Source organism: Monodon monoceros, unplaced genomic scaffold, assembly GCF_005190385.1.
Source record: "Monodon monoceros isolate NGI ecotype Baffin Bay Population unplaced genomic scaffold, NGI_Narwhal_1 Super_Scaffold_9, whole genome shotgun sequence".
Lineage (NCBI taxonomy): Eukaryota > Metazoa > Chordata > Mammalia > Artiodactyla > Monodontidae > Monodon > Monodon monoceros.
The window spans coordinates 24,753,600-24,778,895 of record NW_021703786.1 but is presented as its reverse complement, the minus strand read 5'-3'; the positions used below and the strand labels follow the sequence as shown (position 1 = coordinate 24,778,895).

The 25,296-nt window shown below is 50.6% G+C and overlaps 2 protein-coding genes across 3 annotated transcripts in view; both read left to right on the top strand.

The window, feature by feature from the left end:
* Positions 1-7,934: 7,934 nt before the first annotated feature.
* Positions 7,935-15,827, top strand: FN3KRP (fructosamine 3 kinase related protein). The gene is made up of 6 exons (XM_029212198.1): positions 7,935-8,115; positions 12,030-12,181; positions 12,546-12,637; positions 13,597-13,679; positions 14,336-14,458; positions 14,687-15,827. The coding sequence occupies exons 1-6, from the start codon at positions 7,975-7,977 to the stop codon at positions 15,023-15,025; spliced, it is 930 nt and encodes a 309-aa protein (XP_029068031.1). The 5' UTR covers positions 7,935-7,974; the 3' UTR covers positions 15,026-15,827.
* A 6,494-nt stretch (positions 15,828-22,321) lies between these two features.
* Positions 22,322-25,296, top strand: part of FN3K (fructosamine 3 kinase) — an 11,445-nt gene continuing 8,470 nt past the window's right edge. Inside the window, exons 1-2 of one of the 2 annotated variants that reach the window (XM_029213289.1) lie at positions 22,322-22,651; positions 25,096-25,247. In XM_029213289.1, coding sequence (XP_029069122.1) covers positions 22,511-22,651; positions 25,096-25,247 — 293 coding nt within the window. In that variant the 5' untranslated portion in view covers positions 22,322-22,510. Of the gene's footprint in view, positions 22,652-24,115; positions 24,258-25,095; positions 25,248-25,296 lie in introns of those variants that run through there. The other variant, XM_029213290.1, reaches the window with a different exon arrangement.

Genomic DNA, 25,296 nt, shown 5'->3' with positions numbered 1-25,296 from the left:
TACCTGATGGAGGCCTCTGTCTGGAGACAGGCAAGGGAACACGGGGGCTGAAGGAAGGGAGCTGGACACCAGAGTGGGGGAGTGAAGGAGGGGCTGCGTGGGTGGGAGAGCAGGAACACTCATTCCCCGGCTGGGAAGGAGTCAGTCGTGGGCACTCTCACCCACTCTGCTCTTGCAGTTAGGACTGTGCTGAGAGCGGCAAAGCAGGAGGCCCTCGGAGGAGAGGGCCCCGCCGTGGGCAGAGGCCTCAAGCGCCTTGAGGTGGGTGGCAGGACCCCGCAGGACAGGTGCAACCCGGAGGACAGGGAGGGCTCCTGCTAATGCAGACCTCCGAGGCCCCCCTGAAAACTGACCACCCTATTGGGAAGTGGGTGGGGCAGAAGGGTTACTGGTGTCTGGCCCCCAGTAGTGTCTGATTCGGAGACCCACCTGGGGAGTGGTTTTGCAGACTTTGAGGTGGGAGGGTGTTGAAGACTCCTGAGGTGGAATCCTGACTCATTTTCCAGCTGTGTGACCTTGGGCGAGCAATCACCCTCCTGGGCTTTAGTTTCCCTGCTTTTATTTTTTGCGGTACGTGGGCTCTAATTGTTGTGGCCTTTCCCATTGCGGAGCACAGGCTCCGGACGCGCAGGCTCAGTGGCCACGGCTCACGGGCCCAGCCGCTCTGCGGCATGCAGGATCTTCCCAGACCGGGGCACGAACCTGTGTCCCCTGCATCGGCAGGCGGACTCTCAACCACTGCGCCACCAGGGAAGTCCTCCCTGCTTCTTCTTCTTTTTCCTTTTTTTTTTTTTTTGGCCGTGGCCCACGGCTTGCAGGATCTTAGTTCCCCCACCAGGGATTGAACCCAGGCCGTCGGCAGTGAAAGCATGTAGTCCCAACCACTGGACCGTCAGGGAAGTCCCATTCCCTGCTTGTGAGACTTCCTCGAGCCTCGCACTTCACAAGTGTTTGGGGAGGTGGCTGGTACACAGCAAACGCCCAGTTACATCATCGGCTGAGTCCCTGTGGAGTGTTGATGGAGCCTCCACTGGGCACCCTTCACGCTCCCACACACTATGGTCCAACACGGTTTTAACTTTGCACGTTGCAGCAGCTCACCCAACTCATTCTGTGTCAGTAGCGCATCACGTGCGTCGCAGGGAGAGTTGAGGTGCAAATATGCTGCCAGTAGTCACCCCAGCCACGCCAGCCACTTCTGCCACCCCAAACCCAGTGCCCCAGGCTCCACGGCAGTGGCTGTGCTGTGAGGAGTGAGCCTGGGGCTTGCCATAGAGAGTGGACAATTGGGTTGGGGTACACATGTGCCCATGTATACACGCACAAGGCAGGCCACCGACAGAGGAGCAGACAGGGTCTGAGAGAGGGGGGTTGGAACCCTCCTCAGGAGGATGACCTCAGGACACAGGGAGAGAAAGCCATTTGCAGAAGAGGAAGAAGCCGGAGGAAAGGAACACCAAGAGATTGCAAGGGCAGGATGCCACAAAGCAGGATGTTTGACTCAAAGGTGAGAGTATCTGGAAATGTATGGAAGGGTTGAGTTAGCAAGGCCATGAACCCATCTTCCACCACAGAGCAATGTGGGACATTTTCTCATGGATGAACAAACACATACGAACAATTAGCCTTTTATCTAATAAGTAATATTTCTGTTTCAAATATCAACACAGATTTTTAAAATAACATTGGCTTAAAAAGTACATGATGAAATTTAGATCTTTATATTTGATTCAGGAAAATTAGACTTGGTAGAAATAATGGCTCCAGGAGAGCATTCATAGCAGTAGGTGCATAGTCAGCAAAACGTTATGTGTACAAAAAAAATGGACTGCAGAGTTAAACTGATGTGATGAAAATAATTTCATTCAAATGAAAATTGAAAAAATAATCTATAAACCATTTCAATGAGGTCAGAACTTAAATTGGCTTGATAAAATTCACTCTTGAAAGTAATTTCTCAGCAAAACCTTAACTAGTGGTGGCATAGTTTTGATGAAAACTTTCCTGTTCATGGCATGAAGTTAAAGTGGTTAGACCACAGATAAAGATAGGGTATAACAGGCCTTCAACCTGCATGTTACCATGCCACCTTAGACAGATGTTGTGATTCAGGTGCCCCATGACCTTTAGAAAATTAAAAAATTCTCCTCACTGTCCTCTGAAGTGTTAATTAGCTCATCTGCTACCATTTGTAGATTTTCATCTGCTCATTTTTGCTTTTTAAAATTGTGAAATACAATATACATATGGAAAATTACAAGAAAACACATGTGTACCACTTAATAAATAATTATAAAGTGAATATTTGAGTTGTAAATCACCCCCCAGGTCAAGAAATACAGCATGGCCAGTGCGCCAGAAACTGTGCACTTTCCTCCCTGATACAACACCCTCCCTCCTGTGTGACAGCAACCGCTGTCTCGGGGCTGGGCTCCCTCAGAAGCAGACAAGGTACAAGTGCAAGCAGCTTACATGAGGGTGACACTGGAAAGCTTTTGTGGGGGTAGGGAAATGAGGTAGGAGGTCAGAAAAGGGTGTTTGGGTGACTGGAGTGCATCCCTCTGGGGAACTTCGGCAGCCGGGCAGCCTCAGAGATAGGTGCTCCTGGGGATGCTGCACTGGGCCAGCATCAGGGGCAGAGAAAACTCTCCCAGAGTCCCAGAGAACTGGGACTCTGGAATCCCTGGGCTGGCCGGCTGGGGATCAGTGAATGTTGAAGGCACATGGGTGGGGTACCAACAATATCTGTTCCAACCACCATCCTGACTTTTGTGAAAGACCTTGGTGGTATGGATTGAATTATGTGCCCTCCACTACTCCCCCATCTATATGTTGAAGCCCTAATCCAAAATGTGACTGTATTTGGAGATAGAGCCTTTAGCTAGTCAATTAAGGTTAAATGAGGTCATAGGATGGGGCCCTGATCCAGTAGGACTGGAGTCCTTATATGAAGAAGAGACACCAGTGCTCTATGGAATTAGTTGATTTTTTCTTCTACTAATAGGAAAGTTAAGAACTCTCTTTTTTTAGTGAATACCCTAGAAATTACAATATGCATGTTTAATTTATCAAAGACTGAAAATAATCATTACTTTTACCCTTCTCTGGAGCAACAAAAAGACATTAGAACAATTTACCCCTTTAAAGTACAAAGGTAATTTTTTTTGAAGTATAGTTGATTTACAATATTGTGTTAGTTTCTGGTGTACAGCAAAGTTATTCAGTGATATATATATATATATATATATATATTCTTTTTCAGATTATTTTCCATTATAGGTCATTATAAGATATTGAATATAGTTCCCATTATTATTATTTTTTAAATTTATTTATTTATTTTTGGCTGCGTTGGGTCTTCATTGCTGTGCATGGGCTTTCTCTAGTTGCGGCGAGCAGGGGCTACTCTTTGTTGTGGTGCGTGGGATTCGCATTGCGGTGGCTTGTCTTTGTTGAGGAGCACGGGCTCCAGGCGTGCGGGCTTCAGTAGTTGTAGCACGTGGGCTCAGTAGTTGTGGCTCGAGGGCTCCAGAGTGCAGCCTCAGTAGTTGCGGCACACGGGCTTAGTTGCTCTGCAGCATGTGGGATCTTCCCGGACCAGGGCTCGAACCCGTGTCCCCTGCATTGGCAGGCGAATTCTTAACCACTGCACCATCAGGGAAGGCCCCAGATATCAATCTTTTCAAAGTAATCTGACTTTTTAAGAAATTTCCTGTTTCTTTGGTATTCTGCAATTTCATTGTTATTAGTCCAGATGTGAACTTCCTTTAATTTATCCAGCTTGGATCTGAGGGTTGGTGTATTTCATCAGTGTTAGAAAATTCTCAGCCATTTTCTCTTTAATTGTGGCCTCTGCCCTTCCCCTTTTCTGGAACTCCAGTGAAATGTCTACTAGAACTCACTATTTTCCATGTTTCTTAGTCTCACCTGTAATTTCCCTTTAGCCTGTTTGTGCCACATTTTGCATCAATTCTCTGACATCCTCCAGTTAACTAATTCTTTCCTGTGTCTAATCTGTTGAACCTGTTCATTAGGCTTTAAAATTTTATTTTATTATTTTTAAAATTATTTATTTATTTATTTGGCTGCGCCGCGTCTTAGTTACTGCATGAGGGATCTTCGTTGCTGCATGCAGGATCTTCAGCTGTGGCATTCAGGGTCTTTAGTTGCAGCATGCGAACTCTTAGTTGCAGCATGCAGGTTCTAGCTCCCTGACCAGGGATCAAACCCGGGCCCCCTGCATTGGAAGCATGGAGTCTTAGCTACTGGACCACCAGGGTAGTCCCTAGGCTTTAAAATTTTAAATATTATATTTTTAATTTCTAAAAGCTCTTTTTGGTTTTTCAACAAAAAAATTAATCAATAACCGATCTAAAGAGGAAATAGAGAATTCTAATCGAGCCAACCTGAGGATTATAATCTGGGAGAGAGTCTTTCAGAAATCTCTGAGGACTGTTCCACCTGTTAGAGGTTGAAGGCACAGTCAGATACATTTTTGAGACAAAGGATTGTACATCAAAACGACACACTGAAATTTTACATAAACATTACCAAAGATATATAGCCAGATCTGCATGTACAGGCAAGCAGTAGGTCACTATGATCCCTTACAGAATTAGGAAGGAAAAATTAATCTTCTAAGGAGTGACATTGCTGGCGTCAGAAGTAGAAAAAAATTGATATTTACAGTCAAGCAGGCATTCCCACCTTTGAGGAGGTCTGGTTAATGTGTAATGCAGATGCACATTACAGAGGGCCCAGTATGGGCAGGAAGTATGTTATGCTTAAATTTTCTTGTCCTGGGACTTCCCTGGAGGTCCAGTGGTTAAGACTTCACCTTCCAATGCAGAGGGTGTGGGTTTGCTCTCTTGTAAGTGAGCTAAGATCCCACATGCTTCGTGGCCAAAAAACCAAAACATAGAAAACAGAAGCAGGGAATTCCCCGGTCGTCCATCCGCCTTCCAATGCAGGGGACGCGGGTTCGATCCCTCGTCGGGGAACTAAGATCCCACATGCCACAGGGCAACTAAGCCCACGCGCAGCAAGTACTGAGCCCACGCGGTCTGGAGCCTGCGTGCCACAACTAGAGAGAGGCTGGCGCCGCAAGGAAAGATCCCACGTGCCTCAACTAAGACCTGACACAGCCAAAAATAAATACATTTTTTAAAAAAGTAAGAAAAAAAAGAAGCAATATTATAACAAATTCAATAAAGAATTTAAAAATGGTCCACATAAAAAAAATTTTTTTTCTTGTCCTGTCTTGAAACATAAATTTTATTCCCTCAGGTTCTTTATAGAATCTGCTTAGTCACTTTTGTTAGTTTTTTCTTCCCTGTAGATATTTTCAAGCTTGGTTCTTATTTCCTTGATCATAGTAGGCACAGTTATATGGCATTAAGTGGGCCTGAAAATGCCAGCACCTGAGTTTATCCACTGTCTGTTGTGTTGACCTCATGGCACCTTGCTCCCTAGTATGCTTGGTGTATTGGTCCACTTGGGCTGCCAAAACAAAATTCCACAGACTGGGTGCTTAAACAACAGAAATCTATTTTCTTATAGGTCTAGAGGCTGGAGGTCAGGGTGCCAGCAGCATTGGTTCAGAGTAGAGCTCTCCTGATGGTTTGCAGGCAGCCACCTTTCCCCGGTGTGTGCGTGAGGAGAGATTTGGGGCTAATGTTCCTTGCTATGTTGTCAGCTCTCCAGTGCTTTTTAGACGTATTTAAACTGTTTTAATCAGCATTTCTAGTTATTTTCAGCAGGAAGGTTGGTCCAAACTATCCGCAAACTATCTGCTCTTATTCCTTAAATCTTCAACCTTCAAAGCTTCAATTATTCATTCTTTCATTGTTTTAGCACATTCTTAGTGAATGTCCGTGACATGACTGGCATTGTGCATCATGCTAAGTATGCATCGAGAAACAACGGGGAATGTGATGGTCAATTTTATGTGTCAGTTTGGCTGGGGCATGGTGCCCAGATATTTGGCGTCAAACATTATTCTGGATGTTTCTGTGAGGGTGTTTTTTAGATGAGATTAACATTTAAATCAGTGGACTGGTGGGTGGACCTCATCCATTCAGCTGAAGGCTTGCAGAGAACAAACACTGACCTCCCCTGAGGGAGAGGGAATTCTGCCAACAGAACTCTGCCCTGGGCTTCCTGCTTCTGGCCTACCCTGCAGATTTTGGTCTTGCCCCTCCACGATTGTGTGAGCCCTGTTAACCTAAAAAATAAAACACCCTGTAGTTTTACCAGCAAAATGGGTTTACTCAGGAACAGCAAAGAATTGCAATTCAGGACAAGCTGGCTACCGCAAAAGCCACAGACAAATCCAACAAAGAAAGGAAAAGAACGTTAGAAGGAAGAAGCTGTTTTGGGTTTTCTTTTTTTAAAAAATTTATTTATTTTGGCTGTGCTGGGTCTTTGTTGCGGCGCACTGGCTTCTCTAGCTGCAGTGCGCGGGCTCTCACTTCCCCCACCAGGGATCAATCCCTGGCCCCCTGCATTGGGGGAGCATGGAGTCTTAACTACTGGACCACCAGGGAAGTCCCTGGAGGGGTTGTTTTGAACTAAAGTCCATTGGAGGAAAGTGAGAGTTGAAAGTGATGACTGGTTTTCATTGGCTGAGTAGCTTGGGTAATTGATTTCTTGTGGGAGATACAAAGAACACCTTTCTTGTTGAGGCCTGTAATTGAGGATTCTTTCCTGTTGATGATTCTTCCTGTTGGGATCTGTAATCAGCAGTTTTTCCTGTTATTGACCCTGAGCAGCCACAGGGCAGAGGCACTTGGTGACACGTCTTTACCTTCAGGCTGTGTCTGGGTGGACAGGGTGAGAGCTCTCCCTTTTGGCCTTCCCACTCCATTTAAAACAGGTTTCCCTTTATTAGTTTTCACAGCCATTTCCTTAAAATAAATCTCTCTATATATACATACACCCTGTTGGTTCGATTTCTCTGGAGAATGCTGACTAATGGGGAGCCGTGGACAAAGAATGCTGCCTGCCATATTAGTAAACAAAAGACGTTGAGGCCATCAAGCCCTCAGCCACTGCAGCCATCCCCGACTGTGCACCCTGAGGAATTCAGAATGGAGAACACAGGACACTGGCCCTAGATAGTTAGGGTGCGTATCAAAGGAACGATTTCACTAAGCTCAGACTGTTGCATCTTCTTATAAACCGAAAAGTACTAAATTCATTTACTTGAGATGTCTGGGTTTTTTAAATTAGCAGTAATCTTTTGATGTTTGACTATCTGTTTTTTTTGTTTGTTTTTGAAAAAAACTCCTTTACATTCTTGCTCTTCCCTTTCCTCTTCTGAACAGTCCCTCAGAGCCATCTGAGAGGCTATCTCACCAGCTTAAGTCCTCAGTAATGCCCCCAATAAAACATAACTCTCAGCTTTAAGGTTGGACATTTTTTTTCAGTATACAGAGCAAAGCAGACTTTATTCTACCCTCAAGTCACTAAAGTCTAGTTGGGGAGATTGATGCTAATTGGATAAACAAGTGCAAATAAACAACAGAAAAGATAGCACCCCGGAGGGTGTTGCAGGAGCCTCCAGGTCGGAAAAGCCCCTGTGAGGGGTGATGCTCAAACCTGGAGCCGTGGACGAGGGGCCTGGAGCAGGGGGTGTGCCCCAGACCAGGACGGGCCACACAAGGTTAACGGCAGGTCACAGGTAAGGTCAGGGGAAAGGCCAGGTCGATCCCGTAGCGAGGAGAGCCACCAGGGTCTCGGGGTGGTTGGGAGTACAAGGCGGCCCCGCCCCCACTTCCCGTCGACCCTCCCCTCCCCCATCCCCGCGCGCTCCCGCGGCCAGGTCCCGCCCCTTCTTTTCCCTCCCCCAATCCCTCCCGCGCTCCCACGGCTAGGTCCCGCCCTCCCGCCCCTCACCCAATCCCCACGCGTCCCCACGGCGTCGCGGCGTCTGCGTGCGGTCTGAGGCGGGTACGCGGCCCGGGCGCGGGCGACATGGAGGAGCTGTTGAAACGGGAGTTGGGCTGCGGCTCCGTCAAGGCCACGGGTCACTCGGGGGGTGGGTGCATTAGCCAGGGCCGGAGCTACGACACGGACAGAGGACGAGTGTTTGTGAAAGTGAACCCCAAGGCGGAGGTCAGGGCTGCCGCGGGCGGGGGAAGTGGGCGGGGGACTGTGGTCCCGGGTCCGTGTCCGGGTTCGGCGTCGGGAGCCGGTCCGGGTCCGCGGGCGGGGCCGTCCGAGCCCGGGTCTGCGAGCCGCGGAGGCGCTCGGTGACCCGTCTTTTTGTCAGGCTGGCCTGGCGTTTTGGGGGGGTCCGCGGTTCAGCCCTGCGGCCTCTCGAACCTCAGGGAGGTCGGCGCGGGTCCAGGCCCGTCCGGCACGTGCCCCACCGCCGCGTGGATGCTGTGGGTGGCTTTCACGCGGCCCAGGTGGCCGCTGCATTGAGAAAATTCATTGTTTGGCGAGTTTTGAACAAGGACAGGTAGTAGCAGTCCCTTGTCCTGGGGTTTATTTGAACTTGCAGAGATCAAAACCCTTTCTGAATACTGAAAGTAATGTAGCCTTCGTCCGCCGGGCGGCTGTAAACAGTGGGCGGCTTTAAATACGAACATGTATATTTTGGGGTCTGGAGGCCGGACGTCCAAGATGGTGGTGAGGCTTCCTTCCCTGGTGTGGAGGCCACTTCTGACTGTGTCCTTACGTGGCAGAAGGGGGAGGAGAGCTCTCTGGGGTCTCTTATAGGGGCTCTAATCCCCTCATGAGGGTTCCACTCCTTTGGCCTGGTCACTTCCCAAGGCCCCGCCTCCTAACGCCGTCGCCTTGGGGGTTAGGTTTCAACCTCTGAATTTTCGGGGAACACAAACATTCAGCCCCTTGCGGCTGTCTCTCCATTCTGTTTGTATCTGAACGTTTTCTCAAGGGTTCCTGTCTAAAATAGGTGAGCCTCCCTGCTGAAGTTGACTTACCCCGGGGCGTTGATGTCACTTCTTTGTGCACTTTGGGTGGGTCATGCTTGTACTGTTAGCTGGGAGGCCCTGGATGGCTCCAGTAGGCAAGGAGCAGGACTGGACAATGCCTTGTTTCAAATAGGGCTGAAGGTGCTGACCCCAGTACTAAGACCTACGTGTTACACACCCTCAGCACTTTTATCCTCTCTTTGGAAATCATATTGCAGAATCCCATCTTCAGTGGTGTGGCATGATCTCTTTCTGAAACGATGCTGTTCTCTCAAGACCAACCTTCAACTCTGTTCTACAGAGGTTGGCTGCGTGTCATCCTGTACATCCCTTTTATAGGAATTTGACAACTAATGGTTCTTGAAGTTGCTCTTTTACATTGGTTTCCCCCAGTCAGTACTAATGTAGTGGAGGTGTCCTTCCTTCCTTTCCACCACAGGCCTTCGCTGGGTTCTTTTTGTCTTATGTGGCTCCATCCTTTTCACAGCTGTATTTCCACTTTCATTAGTGTTTGTAATAATTCAGAACTTGGTGTAGATTACAGGGAAGCAAATACTTTCTGATGATTAAAATGGCATCTCTCAGTAGTGCTTTTTAAACATTGTTCTGCGACTGCTATTTCTTCTGGTTCTTGCTTTTTATTGTCATCAGAGTCCATTTTCTTTTTGCTAATCTTCACATAAGTTCCTTCTAATCCTTTGGTAGATAGTTTCAAACATGTCTCTTTCTAGTTTGCTTGGGAATATACTGTGTGAGTTATGCAGATGTACTGCCCATAGCGGAAACATTTGCTGATTGATTGGAAAAAAGGACTGTCTTTATGCTTTGCCCTTTAGGAGGTGAAAATGTCTTCTTCCAGACTTCCAAGAGAAGACTACATAGCTGCTCTTTTGTTTTCCTTCTCACTCTCTGCTGGAATGACCTGGTCTAAGTTTTTTCTCTTGATTATGCTTATCTGTCCTTTGCATGCCTGAGTAGTTGGCTTTCTCTCATGCTCCTCCCTTAAGTTCTGGACCTTTTGTAGCCCTGCACCCTGGCTAATGCTTACTTTGCCCTTGTCCCATTCTGGAGGAGCGGTGTTCTTAGGGTTAGACACTTAGGACCACATAGTAGTGGACATTTCTGTGAGGGAGCCTTGCCTCTAGCTGTGTTCATAGATCCTTCTTCACCTCTCCCTACATTTTTCTTTTAATTAAAAAAATTTGGACCTCCCTGGTGGTCCATTATTTAAGACTCCACACTTCCAATGCAGGGGGCATGGGTTCAATCTCTGGGTAGGGAAGTTCCACATGCAGTGTGGCGTGGCCAAAAAAAAAAAAAAAAAATTTATCCTTTCCGGGGCTTTGCTGGTGGTGCAGTGTTTGAGAGTCCGCCTGCCGATGCAGGGGACATGGGTTCGTGCCCCGGTCCGGGAAGATCCCACATGCCGCGGAGCGGCTGGGCCTGTGAGCCATGGCCGCTGAGCCTGCGTGTCCAGAGCCTGTGCTCCGCAATGGGAGAGGCCACAACAGTGAGAGGCCCGCGTTACGCAAAAAAAAAAAAAAAAAGAAATGTATCCTTTGCTTTACGCTGCACAACCAGTGCTGTAGTACAAAGTATAGCCAGGGCCCAGCTGTGTTCCTTCGTCTTCAGAGAATGCTCTGAAAATTCTCCTTAAGACACAGTTCTTGTTTTCCTCCTCAGGAACTTTAGCTCTCCAAGTAGTATAATAATAATGTTTGTAAAGTGTTTAGAATGGCCTGTGTAACTGTTAGCTGCTAACTCAGTTAATTACAGCAGCAAGCCTATGAGATTGGTACTGTTATTAACCCCATTTTACAGATGAGGAAACCAAGGTCACAGAGTTAGTAACTATGAGAAGTAGAAGTAGAAGAATGTCCATGGCAACACTGCTCGTAGTGACACCAAACTGGAAGCAGTGTCCTTCATCAGTAGACTGGACAAACACGTTTTAGAACATTTGCACAGCAAGCTCTACACAGCAGAGAGAATAAACTCTGACTGTTGATGCACCAGCATAACAAATGCAGTGTGGAATAAAGAGGCCTGGCCATCTGCCTCTGTGGAGATGACAAAGCAGACAAACAAATGTGCGGGTGGGGTGGCAGTGGCTGGGAGGAGAGGAATGCCGGGTGGCCGTCACGTGGATGTGCTGACTTTGGGAGAATTAGAGGTGGATGCTTCTGAGCTGTGCAGTTTTCTTCATATACATCTGTAGAAATTTTACTTTAAAAAAAAAGATACTTTAAAGGGGAGGAATTACTTAGCCTGGTAAGTTAGGGAAGATTTCTCTGAGAAATCAAAACTGGTGTTAAGTTGAAATCTGAAGCATGACGGGGAAGGGGCTGACTTGGCAAAAGAAGGGAGAGGGGTGTTCCAAGCAGAGGTGACATGGCATGTGGAAGTCTCCAGGCTGGAGGAGGCCAGGGATCTCTGGGGAACTTAGAGAAGGCTGTAATCCAGGAGCGCAAGGAGTGTGTGTGCCCACCTGTCAGTGTGGAGGTGGAGCCCAGGTCGGGGCCCAGATGAGGGGGGGATGTGGGCAGGGCCAGGCCCTGTGGGGCTGTCATGAGGGAAGTGGGGTGACGGCTTGGGGTATGTTCCAGGGTGGGATTTGCCTTCCAAAAGCAGGAACAAGGACTTTTGGACTGGAAATGGGAAAGGTGGTGGAGATGAGGTGGTTTCCAGTGCCGGGTAGGAGATGCCATAGGACTTGGTGGTCCATTCGGGTGAGAAGTGATGCCAGCTTCCTGGCACACGGAGATGGGGGCCGCCTGTGCCTGAGGGCCCCCTGGGACAGGACTGTGGTTGAGGTACTGGTTACACAGTCCAGCTCTGCACCAGGCATACTACGTTCCTCTCTTTGGATAGACTGGGATCAATGACAGCATAAACACATACAAGACTAGAAAGTACGGTCCCTCTAATTCCTGTGCAGCTTCAGAACGTGTAATCTGCTCTACTGAAAAGTGGAAAAGCTGTCTGTTCTATTGAGTCTGCAGTCAGCCTTGGTTGTGGTGCTGGAGAAAACATGTCTACACAGAGCCTTGCTCTTCCTACTTCTCCCCTCCCCGGTTGTTTCTCTGACAGGCCAAAAGGATGTTTGAAGGTGAGATGGCAAGTTTAACTGCCATCCTAAAGACAGGCACAGTGAAGGTGCCCAAACCCATCAAGGTCCTCGATGCCCCTGGAGGTGGCAGCATGCTGGTGATGGAGCATTTGGACATGCGGTATCTGAGCAGGTTCGTTTGCTTCACCTTCACCTCTGGGTGCCTTTGTTCTTTCTCTGAGTGGGAAGCTTGCATTTGGGGGTATAATTTTGCGGGATGTGATAGAAGGAACCCGTGACCCGGCACATCCTGGGTTCTGCAGAATGAGCAGCATGTACTCTGTGGGCCAAAAGCAAACAGGAGAGGAATTTCAGGGTGAGATGCTGACAAATGACCTAGCTGCAGACTCAGATGAGGCCCTCCATCTTCTGCTTGCTTCACCAGAACAGACTCTTACCCTTACTGTCTCACCTACTTTGTGTGGCCTGAGACCTTTCAAATGGAGGTGGGTCTCCATTTGTACCATGAGTTTAGTGGCTGTCTTTTGTTTTTACAGTCATGCTGCAAAGCTTGGAACCCAGCTGGCAGATCTACACCTAGACAACAAGAGGCTTGGAGAGACTCTCCAGAAGGAGGCTGGCACAGTGGGTATGGCTGTGGGCCCGAGGGACCCCCCCAGAGGAAGACATCTGGCCAGTATGGGTGTGTGGGTGGAGTTGTGCTGCCACTGTGTACAGTCAGACCTGTGTTGCTGCCACAGGAAAGGAATGTAAACCCCAAGGCTGCATGTTTGGGATGCAGTGAACACAGTGAATACAATTAGTGTATTGTCTCGAAAATGCATTTGAAAGACAGGAAATATTCCCTGAACTCAAAATCCTATCATATTATGGTTCCTTTGACCTCTCACTCCCCAGAAGAAAGCCTGTCAGAGTTTCTCTGGCTTACCATACCGTGCCTTTTCTTCTAGGAACAATCACACGTGAGACTCAGGATGATAGCCCTCACGTCTGACCTTTTTAGGACTTACTGTGGTGGTAGCACTGAGGGTGTCTTCCAGGATTTTCATCCTTTGACGTTTGATAATCCATGTGTAGCCCATATGGTTACTCTGCTAGGCAGAGTAGCAGACACACCAGGAACAGACGACCAAGAACCTACTGTGTTAGACAGACAGAGGGCCTCGTCCCTTCCACTTACATGTAGTTCAGTTCTTCTGGATTTGCTTTGAGTTTAGGGAACTGCAGAGGATGAGATCATTTACAAGTACAGCAGTTTTATCTTTCATAAGTGGCAAATTCTAAACTGGCCACTGAAAGCTGTCCTTTCCTGATGGGTTATGGGGTGGATTTTCCCTCCTTTTTTGGAGACAGTGTAGTCACTCCTCTGAGCATCCTCTCCTGGGAAGGAGTGGGTATTCTGGATTGTTGACTCTGATGAGACAGGCTCTGTTCCTGAGTCCCGGAGCCCAGGGCCCTTGTTTGGATGAGGACACAAGGTGGAGAAAGGCACGCTGAGGTCAGGCCTCAGAGCTTCTCTGAGCTCCCAGAGCTGGCCCCGAGGGAGCGAGGGGACTGTCATCTCTCTCGTTTCATTTTGCTTGCAAGGGAAAGGAGGTGGGCAAGTGGAGCGGCCCTTTGTGGACCAGTTTGGCTTTGACGTGGTGACGTGCTGCGGGTACCTCCCCCAGGTGAGTGACACCACCATTTTGCCTGCATTTCCCAGTCAGACCAGCCGTTCAGAAACAGCTGCGGAAAGCACACCCTCTCTCTTTTTTGGTGAGATTTGGTAAAAGGTCTTTGCTCCTTTTTTTTCTTTGCTAATTTTAAGCAGTGTATATAAGGAGTATCCACCTCACATGCTAGGTAAGCTCAGAGGAGCAGAGAAGGACCAGCAAGTTAGGATGCTGGATTTCAAGGTGGGTGAAAATTAGAAAGTTAAACCGCGTTTTATTTTAACTAGGAAACTCTCTAAGGTAGCTTAATGAAAAGGGATTGTAACTTTGAGTTTTATGATTGTGTGGTTGGCTGCCCTGGGGATTTCATCCTGGGGAGCCATACTCGGGCTGAGTGGGTAAGACGGCGGCCTCGCCCTCCGAGGATAGGCAGGTAGCTGCTTGGGAGGGGAGGACTGAGTATCCCACGGGGCACAGTCCACACTGTTCAGATCTTGAGAAGTGTGGGAGGTTGTCCGGGAACCTGCCGGTCCCAGCATGTCCTCCAGACCCCCAGGCTGCCTGGTCAGCTCCACCCCTTTACACTGGTCCCTGCAGTGGCGTCTCTGGGGACCAGCCTGCTCCGCCTTTGCTCTGGCGCTTTCCTCTGAGCTCTGCTGTCAACCACACAGGTGAACGACTGGCACAGGGACTGGGTCACATTCTATGCCCGGCAGCGCATTCAGCCTCAGATGGACCTGCTGGAACAGGGGTCTGGGGACAGGGAGGCCCGTGAGCTCTGGGCTGCTCTGCAGGTGAGTGTCGCCCCTCCCAGGCTGTGCCCATCATGCCCTGCAGGCCTAATGGGAACGCGCTGCAGCTGGTGCAGCCACCTGGGCCTGGGCCTGGATGGGAGGTGGGCATGTCTGTGCACCTCTGCACTGATCAGGCCCTGCTTGGGCACTGGGAGCCACACTCAGAAAAGCCTCTGTGTCCCTCCTGTGTGCATCGGTCACTTTGCTAAGGCTTCATTTCCCCCGCAGTTAAAGATCCCTGACCTGTTCCATGATCTGGACATCGTCCCAGCCCTGCTCCACGGAGACCTTTGGGGAGGAAACGTGGCGGAGGATTCCTCTGGGCCCATCATTTTTGACCCAGCTTCCTTCTATGGCCACTCGGAGTATGAGCTGGCGATAGCCGGCATGTTCGGGGGCTTCAGTGGCTCCTTTTACTCCGCCTACCACAGCAAAGTCCCCAAGGCTCCAGACTTCGAGAAGCGCCTTAAGCTGTATCAGCTCTTCCACTACTTGAACCACTGGAATCACTTTGGATCAGGGTACAGAGGGTCCTCCCTCAGCATCATGAGGAATCTCATCAAATGAGAGAGGGAGGGAGGCCTGAGTTCGGGTTACCAGATCCTAACCTGATCCTCGCCTGTGGCCAGCCTCTGGTTCCTCCTCAGCCTCTTCTTCAGGGATTCTTCCCATTTCTTCACACCCTGGAGTAGCTTCAAACCGACTTTCCAAGCCTTGTAAAGTACGTGACATCTCAGAATAAAGGTTTTATCACCCTAAAGTTAGACTTCATAGCTGGATAAAACTGCACTAGAAATTGGATATGAACCAAGGGACCAATGGAGGACGGGCTGCGTCCAACCTGCAGCTGCCCCGAAGGTAAAGAAGGGAGGTAGCCAGAGTGCCAGGTGCTGCCACCAAGGGCACCTTCCCACCGGCTCCCCGTCTCCTCTCCAGGAGAGGAGAGGGGAGGCCTACTGTCCGGCGTAATGCTTCTTGGTGGGTCAGACTTGGGTCTAGACATGAAGGCGTCGTCTAGGAGCGCCTCCTGATGATCAGTCCTAAACCCAGCACATTCTCCTTCCTTTCTATGCCGCCCCTGGACCTGCCGCAGGCGGAGCAGGTCTGGACGCATTCTGGGAGTGACCAAACTGTTTGCCTCAGTGTCCCTGGTCGATTTAGGAGCCAGGGAACTGCTTCTGTTAGCAGCCCGTCAACTGCCGATTTCTAAAGCTTGTGAGTTGTCATTCATTTGCATCGTAGAAACCAGCACTAAACCAGTGGTTTCCCTTCTTCAGTCTTGCAGTGGTGAGAAATGTTCACGAATGGCATTGATGCTAACAAATCCCTTTATGTAAAGATTTGAATAAACTTTCAGTGGTTTCAGTGATGCCTGAGAGTGTTTATTTCCCTTGTTTAAATCATAATTCAATATTTATCGGAGCTGTTTGCCAGGAAGCCTTTGTAATATATTCTGAAAATAAATAGGTACAACTGTTGTTTCTTAAAAGAACACTTTTTTTCTTGGCTTTGATCAGTAAGAGAATAGCTCAGAGCTTCCAGATAAGGACAGATGCAGGTGTGGCCTGAGGACTTGTTGCTACACGCCACTCAGGTCCAGTTTAACTGCTGTTCTTCTCACCCTGTGAGATTTGGTTAACAGTAAAGGGAGGTTGAAGATAACTATCAAATTGCATTTCAGGGAAGAAGCCAGTTGGTGGCCCCTACTAGCTCTGGCTCAGGGCTTGGAGGATGCAGGTGTTAGAGAGGACAGTGTTTCATGAGGTGGGTCCGATAGGGTGCGTACACGTTTGCCTCTCATCTTTTTGTTTCTGTTTACAGGTCAGGGCCCCTCAGTGGAAATCAGAAGCAGAACTGATGCCTTCAGAGTTTGTTTTTTGTGGGGCGGGAGAGAGGACTGTGACTTTTTTTTATCACTTTAATGATTACCCTTTTTAAACTCTCAGTTATTGATGTTTCTTCATTGCAGTGGCGGCAGTGGCATAAAAAATAAATAAAATTTCTCCATGCGCAAAGTGTGTCTGATTGATGAAAGATGACACAGGAAGGATGTATTTCAGTTGGAGGAAATTTCTCACTGTGCTCGGGGGCTGAGGTTGCCCCAGCAGGACACCTGCCGTGAAACTTCCAAGCCCAGCCTGGGCCAGGAGGCATGTTGGGGAGAAACCTGTCCCCCACAAACCTCTCAGCAGGTATCCCTGGTCCCCCCTTCCCCTCCTGGGGCCCTGGCCCTGGGCTGAGGAATCCCACCAGGTGGATGGGGGGGGCTATGCCTGGGGGCTGTGCCAGATGCAGGGAGCGGCTGCTTCTGCCCCATGGTGGCCCCCACCATGTCAGCCCAGCATTACCAGGGACTAGAGCCAAGGCCAGAGCTTTCCTGGAGTGCCGCATCTTAGGTAGGCCGCCAGCGAGTGCAGTCAAGGCAGAGATATCGGGGAGTACCTCAGAGGTATGGCAGGCACTCAAGCAACAATTTTATGGTGTTTCCCCGCTTTTGTGATGGCGCAGTATCAGCTTTTTTTTTTTTTAGCTGTGCCGGGCAGCATGCAGGATCTTAGTTCCCTGACCAGGGATCAAACCCGTGCCCACTGCAGTGGAAGCGCAGAGTCTTAACCACTGGATGCCAGGGAAGTCCCCTCTGTCAGCTTTTTAAACTGCAGTTTGCTGCGATTGCTTATTCTAAAATATCTACTTTTATATATAATTTTGTATTCATAAGTATATATGTTCCTATATAAAGGGTTGCCAAAATTGTATAAACCTCAGGCCCAAAGGCCACTGGACCCCCAAGAGTTGCTGTTTGTGGAGTGTTCTGTTCCCTGAAGGCCCCTCTGTGCATCTGAGGATAAGCTGGCACAAATGGATTGGGGAATATTGTCCCCATGTCCTCTCACATTCCCCCTCCTTCAAATCTAACTTACTGCTTCCGAAACAGCAGGAAATCGTATAATTGGTGGCGTCCAGAACAGACTGAGGCGAGGCCTGGAAGGCTGTCTTGGGAGTGAAGTGTGTATCTTCAGGGCTTGGGTTTTGAGATCACTCTCGGGCTCATTGTAGGTTTGTGGCTCAGACCACCAGCTGAGACGACAGAGGGAATTCTCGTGGAAGAGGGTCTGACCGAAGTGGGTGCCCCGACTGTAAAAAAAAAAGCTGGGGTTCTGACAGGGTTCCATCTTGCCGTGCAAAGTCCCACTCGGGTGGTTCAGCAGCCGTGGAGGCCACAGGCCACCACTGTGCTGTCTTGAGCTTCATGTCTGCAGGGCAGTGTCAGAAAGACACTTGTAAACTGTTGGGACTGTGTTATGGGCTGGATTCTGTTTGGGATTCAGAGGGAATCTGGGAAATTATAGCCAAAATCAGGGAGGAAAATGCACATTTTGGAAAGTTCAGTTTGCTTCAGAGAGCAGTGCGCCCAACCCGTGGAAGAAGGTGCCAGTTTGCTCCAAACAGACATGAATCTAGCAAACCTTTTACCCTGCATCACACAAGACTATGTGTCTATGACATCCTAGTGGAGGGGTCAGGAACCCATCCTAGTGAATGGTCTTAGAAGCCTGGAGACCTTCCACCTCAGGTATAATGGAAACCATGCTGTACTAGGGGCTGTGGGACCAGTACAAGAGGCGAGTCTTAAGTGAGTTACGTGAGTTTTGAATCCATTCCTAAAGTGGGCCCAGCAGAAGACCTAAATAGACATTTTTCCAAAGAAGACACACAGATGGACAACATGAAAAGATGCTCACCATGGCTAATTATTAGAGAAATGCCAATCAAAACTACAGTGAAGTACGACCTCACGCCAGTCAGAATGGCCATCATTAAAAGTCTATAAATAAATTCTGGAGAGGGTGTGGAGAAAAAGGAACCCTCCTACACCATTGGTAGGAATGCAAATTGGTGCAGCCACTATGGAGAACAGTATGGAGTTTCCCTAAAAAAACTAAAAATAGCACTTCCCTTGTGGTCCAGTGGTTAAGAATCCACCTTCCAATGCAGGGGACACGGGTTCAATCCCTGGTTGGGGAACTAAGATCCCACATGCCACAGAGCAACTAAACCTGCGCACCACAGCTAGAGAGAAGCCCACAACAAAGAGCCTGCGTGCCGCAACGAAGACCCAGCACAGTCAAAATTTAAAAAAAAAGGAAAAAAACCCACTGATTTTCAACCAATTTAAAAGGAGCAATTTAAAAACAAACAAAAAAACTAAAAATAGAATTACCATATGATCTAGCAATCTCATTCCTATCATATATCTGGAAAAGGTGAAAACTCTAATTCTAAAAGATACATGCGGGGCTTCCCTGGTGGTGCAGTGGTTAAGAATCCGCCTGCCAAGTCAGGGGACATAGGTTTGTGCCCTGGTCCGGGAAGATCCCACATGCCACAGAGCAACTAAGCCCGTGAGCCACAACTACTGAGCCTGCACTCTGGAGCCCGCGAGCCACAACTACTGAGCCCATGTGCTACAACTACTGAAGCCTGCATGCCTAGAGCCCGTGCTCCACCACAAGAGAAGCCACTGCAATGAGAAGCCCGCACACCGCAATTAAGAGTAGCCCCAGCTCGATGCAACTAGAGAAAGCCTATGCACAGCAACGAAGACTCAACGCAGCCAAAAATAAATAAATAAAATAAATTTATACATATAAAAAAGATACATGCACCCCAGTGTTCATAGCAGCACCATTTACAATAGCCAAGACATGGAAGCAACCTAAACGTCCATCGACAGATGAATGGATAAAGAAGATGTGGTACATATATATACAATGAAATACTACTCTGCCATAAAAAATAATGAAATAATGCCCTTTGCAGCAACATGGATGGACCTAGAGATTATCATACTTAAGTAAATCAGACAGAGAAAGACAAATACCATATGATATCACTTACATGTGGAATCTAAAATACGACATAAATGAACTTATTTATGAAACAGAAACAGACACAAAAAACAAACATGGTTACCAAAGGGGAAAGCGGGTAGGGGAAGTATAAATTAGAAATTTGGGATTACAGATACAAACAACTATATATAAAACAAACAAGGACCTACTGTATAGCACAGGAAACTATATTCAATATCTTGTAATAAACCATAATGGAAAAGAATATGAAAAAATATATATAAATGTATAACTGAATCTCCTTGCTATACAGAAATTAACACAACATTGTAAATCAACTATACTTCAATAAAATAAATTTAAAAAAATAAAAAATAAAGTGGGCCCAGGTAACAACACCCATGGGCTTGTTGGAGATGAACTAGCTCCCTGGCGAGAGCCCTGCCAGTAAACACTGCTCAGCATGTCTACAGCCTGTCTCCCAGGGTGAGGGGTGGGGGGCAGCTTCCTCTGTCCTCCTCATCTTCTCCCAGTGAAATTGCTTCCAAAAGCTCCTTGTGTGAGAACTTGCCTCCCGGCTGGGGTTTCCTCTTGGGCAGAAGTGTGCGGATATCCTGGAACTTGTTCAGAAACAGCGATCAGAGATCAGAGTGGTGGGGGACTGTGGTGGGCATGGAACAGCCACCCCATCACAGCCGACTCTGAATTCCTAAGAGGTGGCAGAATACCCCTCCCTTTCCCAGAGTCTGTGTGAGGGGCATGAACGCAGTATGCTTATTGTGAAGGCCAGGATGGTGGGCTAGCCTTGACACCTGGACCACGTCCACCGGCCCTGCTGGCAGCCAGGCCTTAGGATCCCAACCCCTGCCCCAGCTGCCTGATTTCAGAATGGGCTGTTGTGATGGCCCTGGGGCTGTCCCACAGCTGCCTTCCTGGTGCCCCTTTTCTGAGCAGCATCACACCCTCCCCACCCTCCTGAGACTCCCCCCACACGGAGCAATGGGACACATTTGGCCATGGGCTGTGTTTCCCTTCTCGGTGCCACTGGACTCGGTATTCACCGTAAGGGTCTGAGTGAGCAGGAGAGTCGTTCCCCTGCTCAGTGACCCCAGTACCTTGGTTGGTTCTACCACCCCAATCCACACCCTCAGATACATTTCCTGAGAACTCCTGCAATAGCTACCTGAGTTTTAGCTACAGTTGGGGCTGAGAGGTGCCGTCTGCACCTTTGCAGCCATCATTCTGGTTCTTGGGGAACCAGGAGACTGGCCGTAGTGGGGAAGGGGCTGCTTGGCTGTGTCTGAGTCACATCTCTCAGTTAAGCTTCCTACCACAAACCAAAACTCAAATGCAGGCTTGGGAGGAGGGTGGGCTGGTTTGCGAAGTCAGAGTGCTCTCCTAGGCACATGTCTTCATGCTGAGGATTCTGCCCTTGGACCCAGGGCTGCCCAGATGGGAGCTGGGAGGCCTGGGGAGCAGTCCCAAGTGCCTGGGCTTGGGACGAGTAAGATGGTGTGCCCCTGCCTGGCTGCCACCCAGCATGTTCAGACCCTGCTTGGGCAAACTGTGGCCACAGCCCAGAATGGGGCTCAGTCAAGACCAGCGTCTCCTGCAAGAAAGGGCAGGAGGGGGCAGAAGGGTGGAGCTCATGGGCACCTGACCCTGGCAGCTTTGGGACTGGGTTTAGACCAAAGATTTAGAGTTCCGAGAGAACAGAGAAAACAAGATGGAAATCATAAGGAAAAAGCTGAAGAAGCTCAAGGCAACTTCCCGGGGTTGGAGGACCCAAGTTTCTATCCTGAAATGGCCCACCTGTCCTGCCCAGAGGAGACTCATCTTGGGCACTTCCCTGGGGAATTGTCACATACCGGCAACAAAGAGAGGATCCAAAAGCCTCCAGAGAGAGAATAGTTTCCACACAGAGAATAAGAATCCAACTGGTTTCCAGCTTCTCAACAGCACGGGAGCTGGAAGGTGAGGCCACAGAGCCATCTCAGTGATGCAAGAACAGCCCGGAATTCCATATCCAGCAGGACTGCCCATCGAGAATAAAGACGCCTGCAGAAGTGCGAGAGCTCGTCTTTACTGTCACGGATCCCTTTTGGGGATGCAATAGGAGCTTAGGCTTCGCCAGACTGAGAGGGAGAGCTGGGAGGAGGGAGACCTGCGGGGGTCAGACCCTACCTACAGATGCCAAGCAGTCTCCTGCCCACCTGCTCTCGGCTGTGCATGTGTACATGCCTTTGTGCACATGGCACATGTGTGTGTTTTTTCTTAATATTTATTTATTTATTTGGCTGCACCGGGTCTTAGCTGCAGCATGCGGGATCTTCATTACGGCATGTGGGATCTTTAGTTGTGGCATGCGGGATCTAGTTCCCTGACCAGGTATGGAACCTGGGCCCCCTGCATTGGGAGAGCAGAGTCTTAACCACTGGACCACCAGGGAAGTCCTGGCACATCTGTGCCAGGAAGCTCCCTTCCTGGGACAGCCAGCCTCTGTAATCAGAAGTCCCACTCTGGGTGTGGTCAGCTGCCTGGTATCAGAACCCCAAGAGCAGGCTCTATCTCTGATGGGCACCAGGTGCCCTGACGAGCAAGCCCAGTGCCAGCAACCGGTGTCACCAGGCAGTGCCTGGGGCCTGGCAGGACGTGGTCAAGACCGCCAGCCTTCTGTGGACAGTGTGAGACCTAGCAAGGCCTGTGACCTGCATCCCAGGGACGGCAATCTCCCCTGGACTGTCCTGGGTATTGCTGGGTGGGAGGGCTCTGGGCCGAGGCTCAGAGAGGGTTCAGGGGGCCGCTGTGCAGGGAGGTCAGGCCCTATAGGGCCCTGGGCAAGTCCCAGCCGGGTCCAGGCTCACTGACTGTGGACACACGGGAGGGCACCGCCCCCACGTCTGTCCCCCTATCAGAGAGCTCCGCCCTCCTCCCATAGCGCTGGGTCCGCCCGGCTTGGCCTACGGGATGGAGGCGGCGAGCGCTTGCCCAGCCTGACTGAACCCCCGCCCTCACTCTCCTGCGGGAGGAAGACCGGGAAGCCGGACACCCGGGCGCTGGGAGCCCTTAGGCCAAGCAGACGCCTCCCCCGCGGACAGCTGCCTCGGCAGCGGCGAGCTCGCGTCTGGGCCCGCTGTCTGCGCGGTCCCAGGTCCCCCGTGTCCCCGTGTCTCCCGTCCCCCATCCCGCCGCCGGCCCCATGGAGCAGCTGCTGCGTGCGGAGCTGCGCACCACGACCCTGCGCGCCTTCGGGAGCCCCGGGGCCGGCTGCATCAGCGAGGGACGCGCCTACGACACGGATGCCGGTCCCGTGTTCATCAAGGTCAACCGCAGGACGCTGGTGCGTGCCCCCCACCCCATCCCATCCTACCCCACCCTTCCCTGCGGCCTGAGCCTGCCCCTGGAGCTGGAGGGGAGAAGGGGTTGAGGGTGGGGGAGGGCTGGAAGGAAGGGGGGGAGGAGAGGAAGGTGGTGAGGGGGCTCAGGCGCTCAGGGGCTCAGGGAGAGGGAGTGCTGTGGTCTGGTCCTGGGCCAGGCCTGGCAGTCACAGCCCCGGGGTCAGCTTGCGGCCTTGCAGAGGCTGAAGCGTTTTCTGTGGGATTCCGAGGTTTTGTCTGCTCCGGGATTAATTTACTTCCTTTTGCCTGGATGCACAGGAGTTTTTGGTGTCTGTTTTAATTTCTCAACCATTCAAGCATGGGGGGCAGTGAAGCTTGGGGTCCTGGGCTTCTTCTGCCACTCCCCTGGGGCTCAGCTCTGGACTCCGTTCCCCACAGCCCCTGGGTCCTCCCCGGCAGATGGAAAGAGGCAGGAAGAACCCTTGCCCGACACAGAGGGCCAGGCTTCTTCTGTTCCTTCTACTCACAGGCCATGCTTGTGTTGGACCTGGTTTCCATTGCCTGCTTAAAATATTGCTGTTAAATGTGCATGGAAAATAGTAACACTTTACAGATGGAGAAAACTGACCACAGGGTGTGCACCTCAGGTGCTGAGGATGGCGCTCCCTTGGCCCTGGTGGGCAGCTCCAAGGAGGCCCCTGGTGCTCTGTGGGCCAGGCCCCTTTGAGATGCAGCAGTGGGGAGGGGGTGTTGGCTGTGGGCTGGAGGAAATCCCAGAGTGACCCCTCCAGTCCCCCTGCAGCACTGCCAACGTTTAGGATGGACAGTGTGTTGGCATTGGTCCGGCATCCCCGCTCTGTTGGCACCAGGAACTGTTAAAGAATCTGGTTTCAGTACCCAAATCCCTCAAAACGATAAGGCCCACCCACTGGGAAGCGGTATTGGGTTCAGGGTTCACGCTGGCCCTGGAAACTTCGCAGCTGGTTCCTGAAAGCTCTTCCAGGCTGGGCTCCCATTTTTCACCCTTGAAACCTTCAGTGCTGGCACACAGGAGGTGATCAATCAATACACGAGAACAGGTGATAGGTGAGGCCCTCAGGATGTAAGCAATCTGGAGCCCAGGTGTCCTCTTCCCCTGTACGTTTGGGGTCTCACCCTGGGAGCATGGCTGGGGGTCACTGGACACCCCGCTCCATGATTCTAGGTGTGGATTGGCAGTTAGGAGGACACCTTGCACATTCTCCCCTCAGGTCCTTGAATTAAAGGATGGAATTCTTTTCCTGTGTGGAAACAGATGCTTTGATCTTGTTCACAAAGGTTAATTCTATAAGCCAGAGGTATTCACAAACCATATTGACAAACACATTTTTTTTTTTTTGCGGTACGCGGGCCTCTCACTGTTGTGGCCTCTCCCGTTGCGGAGCACAGGCTCCGGACGCGCAGGCTCAGCGGCCATGGCTCATGGGCCCAGCCGCTCCACGGCATGTGGAATCTTCCCGGACTGGGGCACAAACCCGTGTCCCCTGCATCGGCAGGCGGACTCTCAACCACTGCGCCACCAGGGAAGCCCAACAAACACATTTTTAACCCAGATGTAGTGTACCTAAGGTGAGAGTTCACCTAATTTAAAAATGGGATATTTGTACAAAATGTTTTAGAAGTAGGAAGACCCCTGGGTCCCAGTGGAGGCTGTTCCGCTGCCCTGGGGAGTGACTGTCTTCTTCTTGGGTGGGGTGCATGGCTCCTTCCCAGCCTCCAGGCCCTGGTGGGTGCTTGCCTCTGGGGACTGGCCCTGGACACCCCAGCCCCTGCCTTCCCCCGCCCCAAGTGTGTGCCCCAGTCACTTTGGCATGCCCCCCCATGCTGCCTCTCATTTGCTGTAAGTGCTCAAGGCATCGTGGGGGCAGGTAACCTGGAAGGGGACCCAGGCCCAGCCCCATACCCTCCACTAACCTGCACTTCAAGGCACCCCACCAGCACCCCCATGGCACCCTGTGGCACCCCATAGCACCCCACTATACCCCCAGCACCCTCATGGTCTACTACAACACCTCATAGCACTCCCACCACCCCACAGTACCTTCATGGCACTCCCAGCACCTCCCAGCACCCCCATGGCACTCCTAGCACCCGAAGGTTTCCCAGCACCCCCAGCACCCCACCCCCCCATGGCCTGTGCTTCCTTACCTCTCAGAGCAAGCACTTGGTGCAGGCCTCAGCATCCTGTCCACCCTAAGCTCTCGGCACAGCCCCTTCCTATCCAAAGGGGGCCACATTGCGTCCCACCCTCTGGGGGCTGATGCCTTGCTCCCCAGCCAGTTTTCAGCAACTGGAGGTCCTGGGTGCTTGCGATCCCACATGGTGGCTTCTGTGCAGGGCTGTGAGCCTCAACCTGGCTGCATAGCCCTTGCTGGCGTCGGAGTTCACGGCCATGTTCTGGACGCAGGCCCGGCAGATGTTTGAGGGGGAGATGGCGAGCCTGGAGGCTCTTCGGAGCACCGGCCTGGTGCGGGCGCCTCAGCCTATCAAGGTGATTGACCTGCCTGGAGGTGGGGCTGCCTTTGTGATGGAGCATCTGAAGATGAGGGGCCTGAGCAGGTGAGAGAGAGAGAGAGAGAGAGAGAGAGAGAGAGAGAGAGAGAGAGAG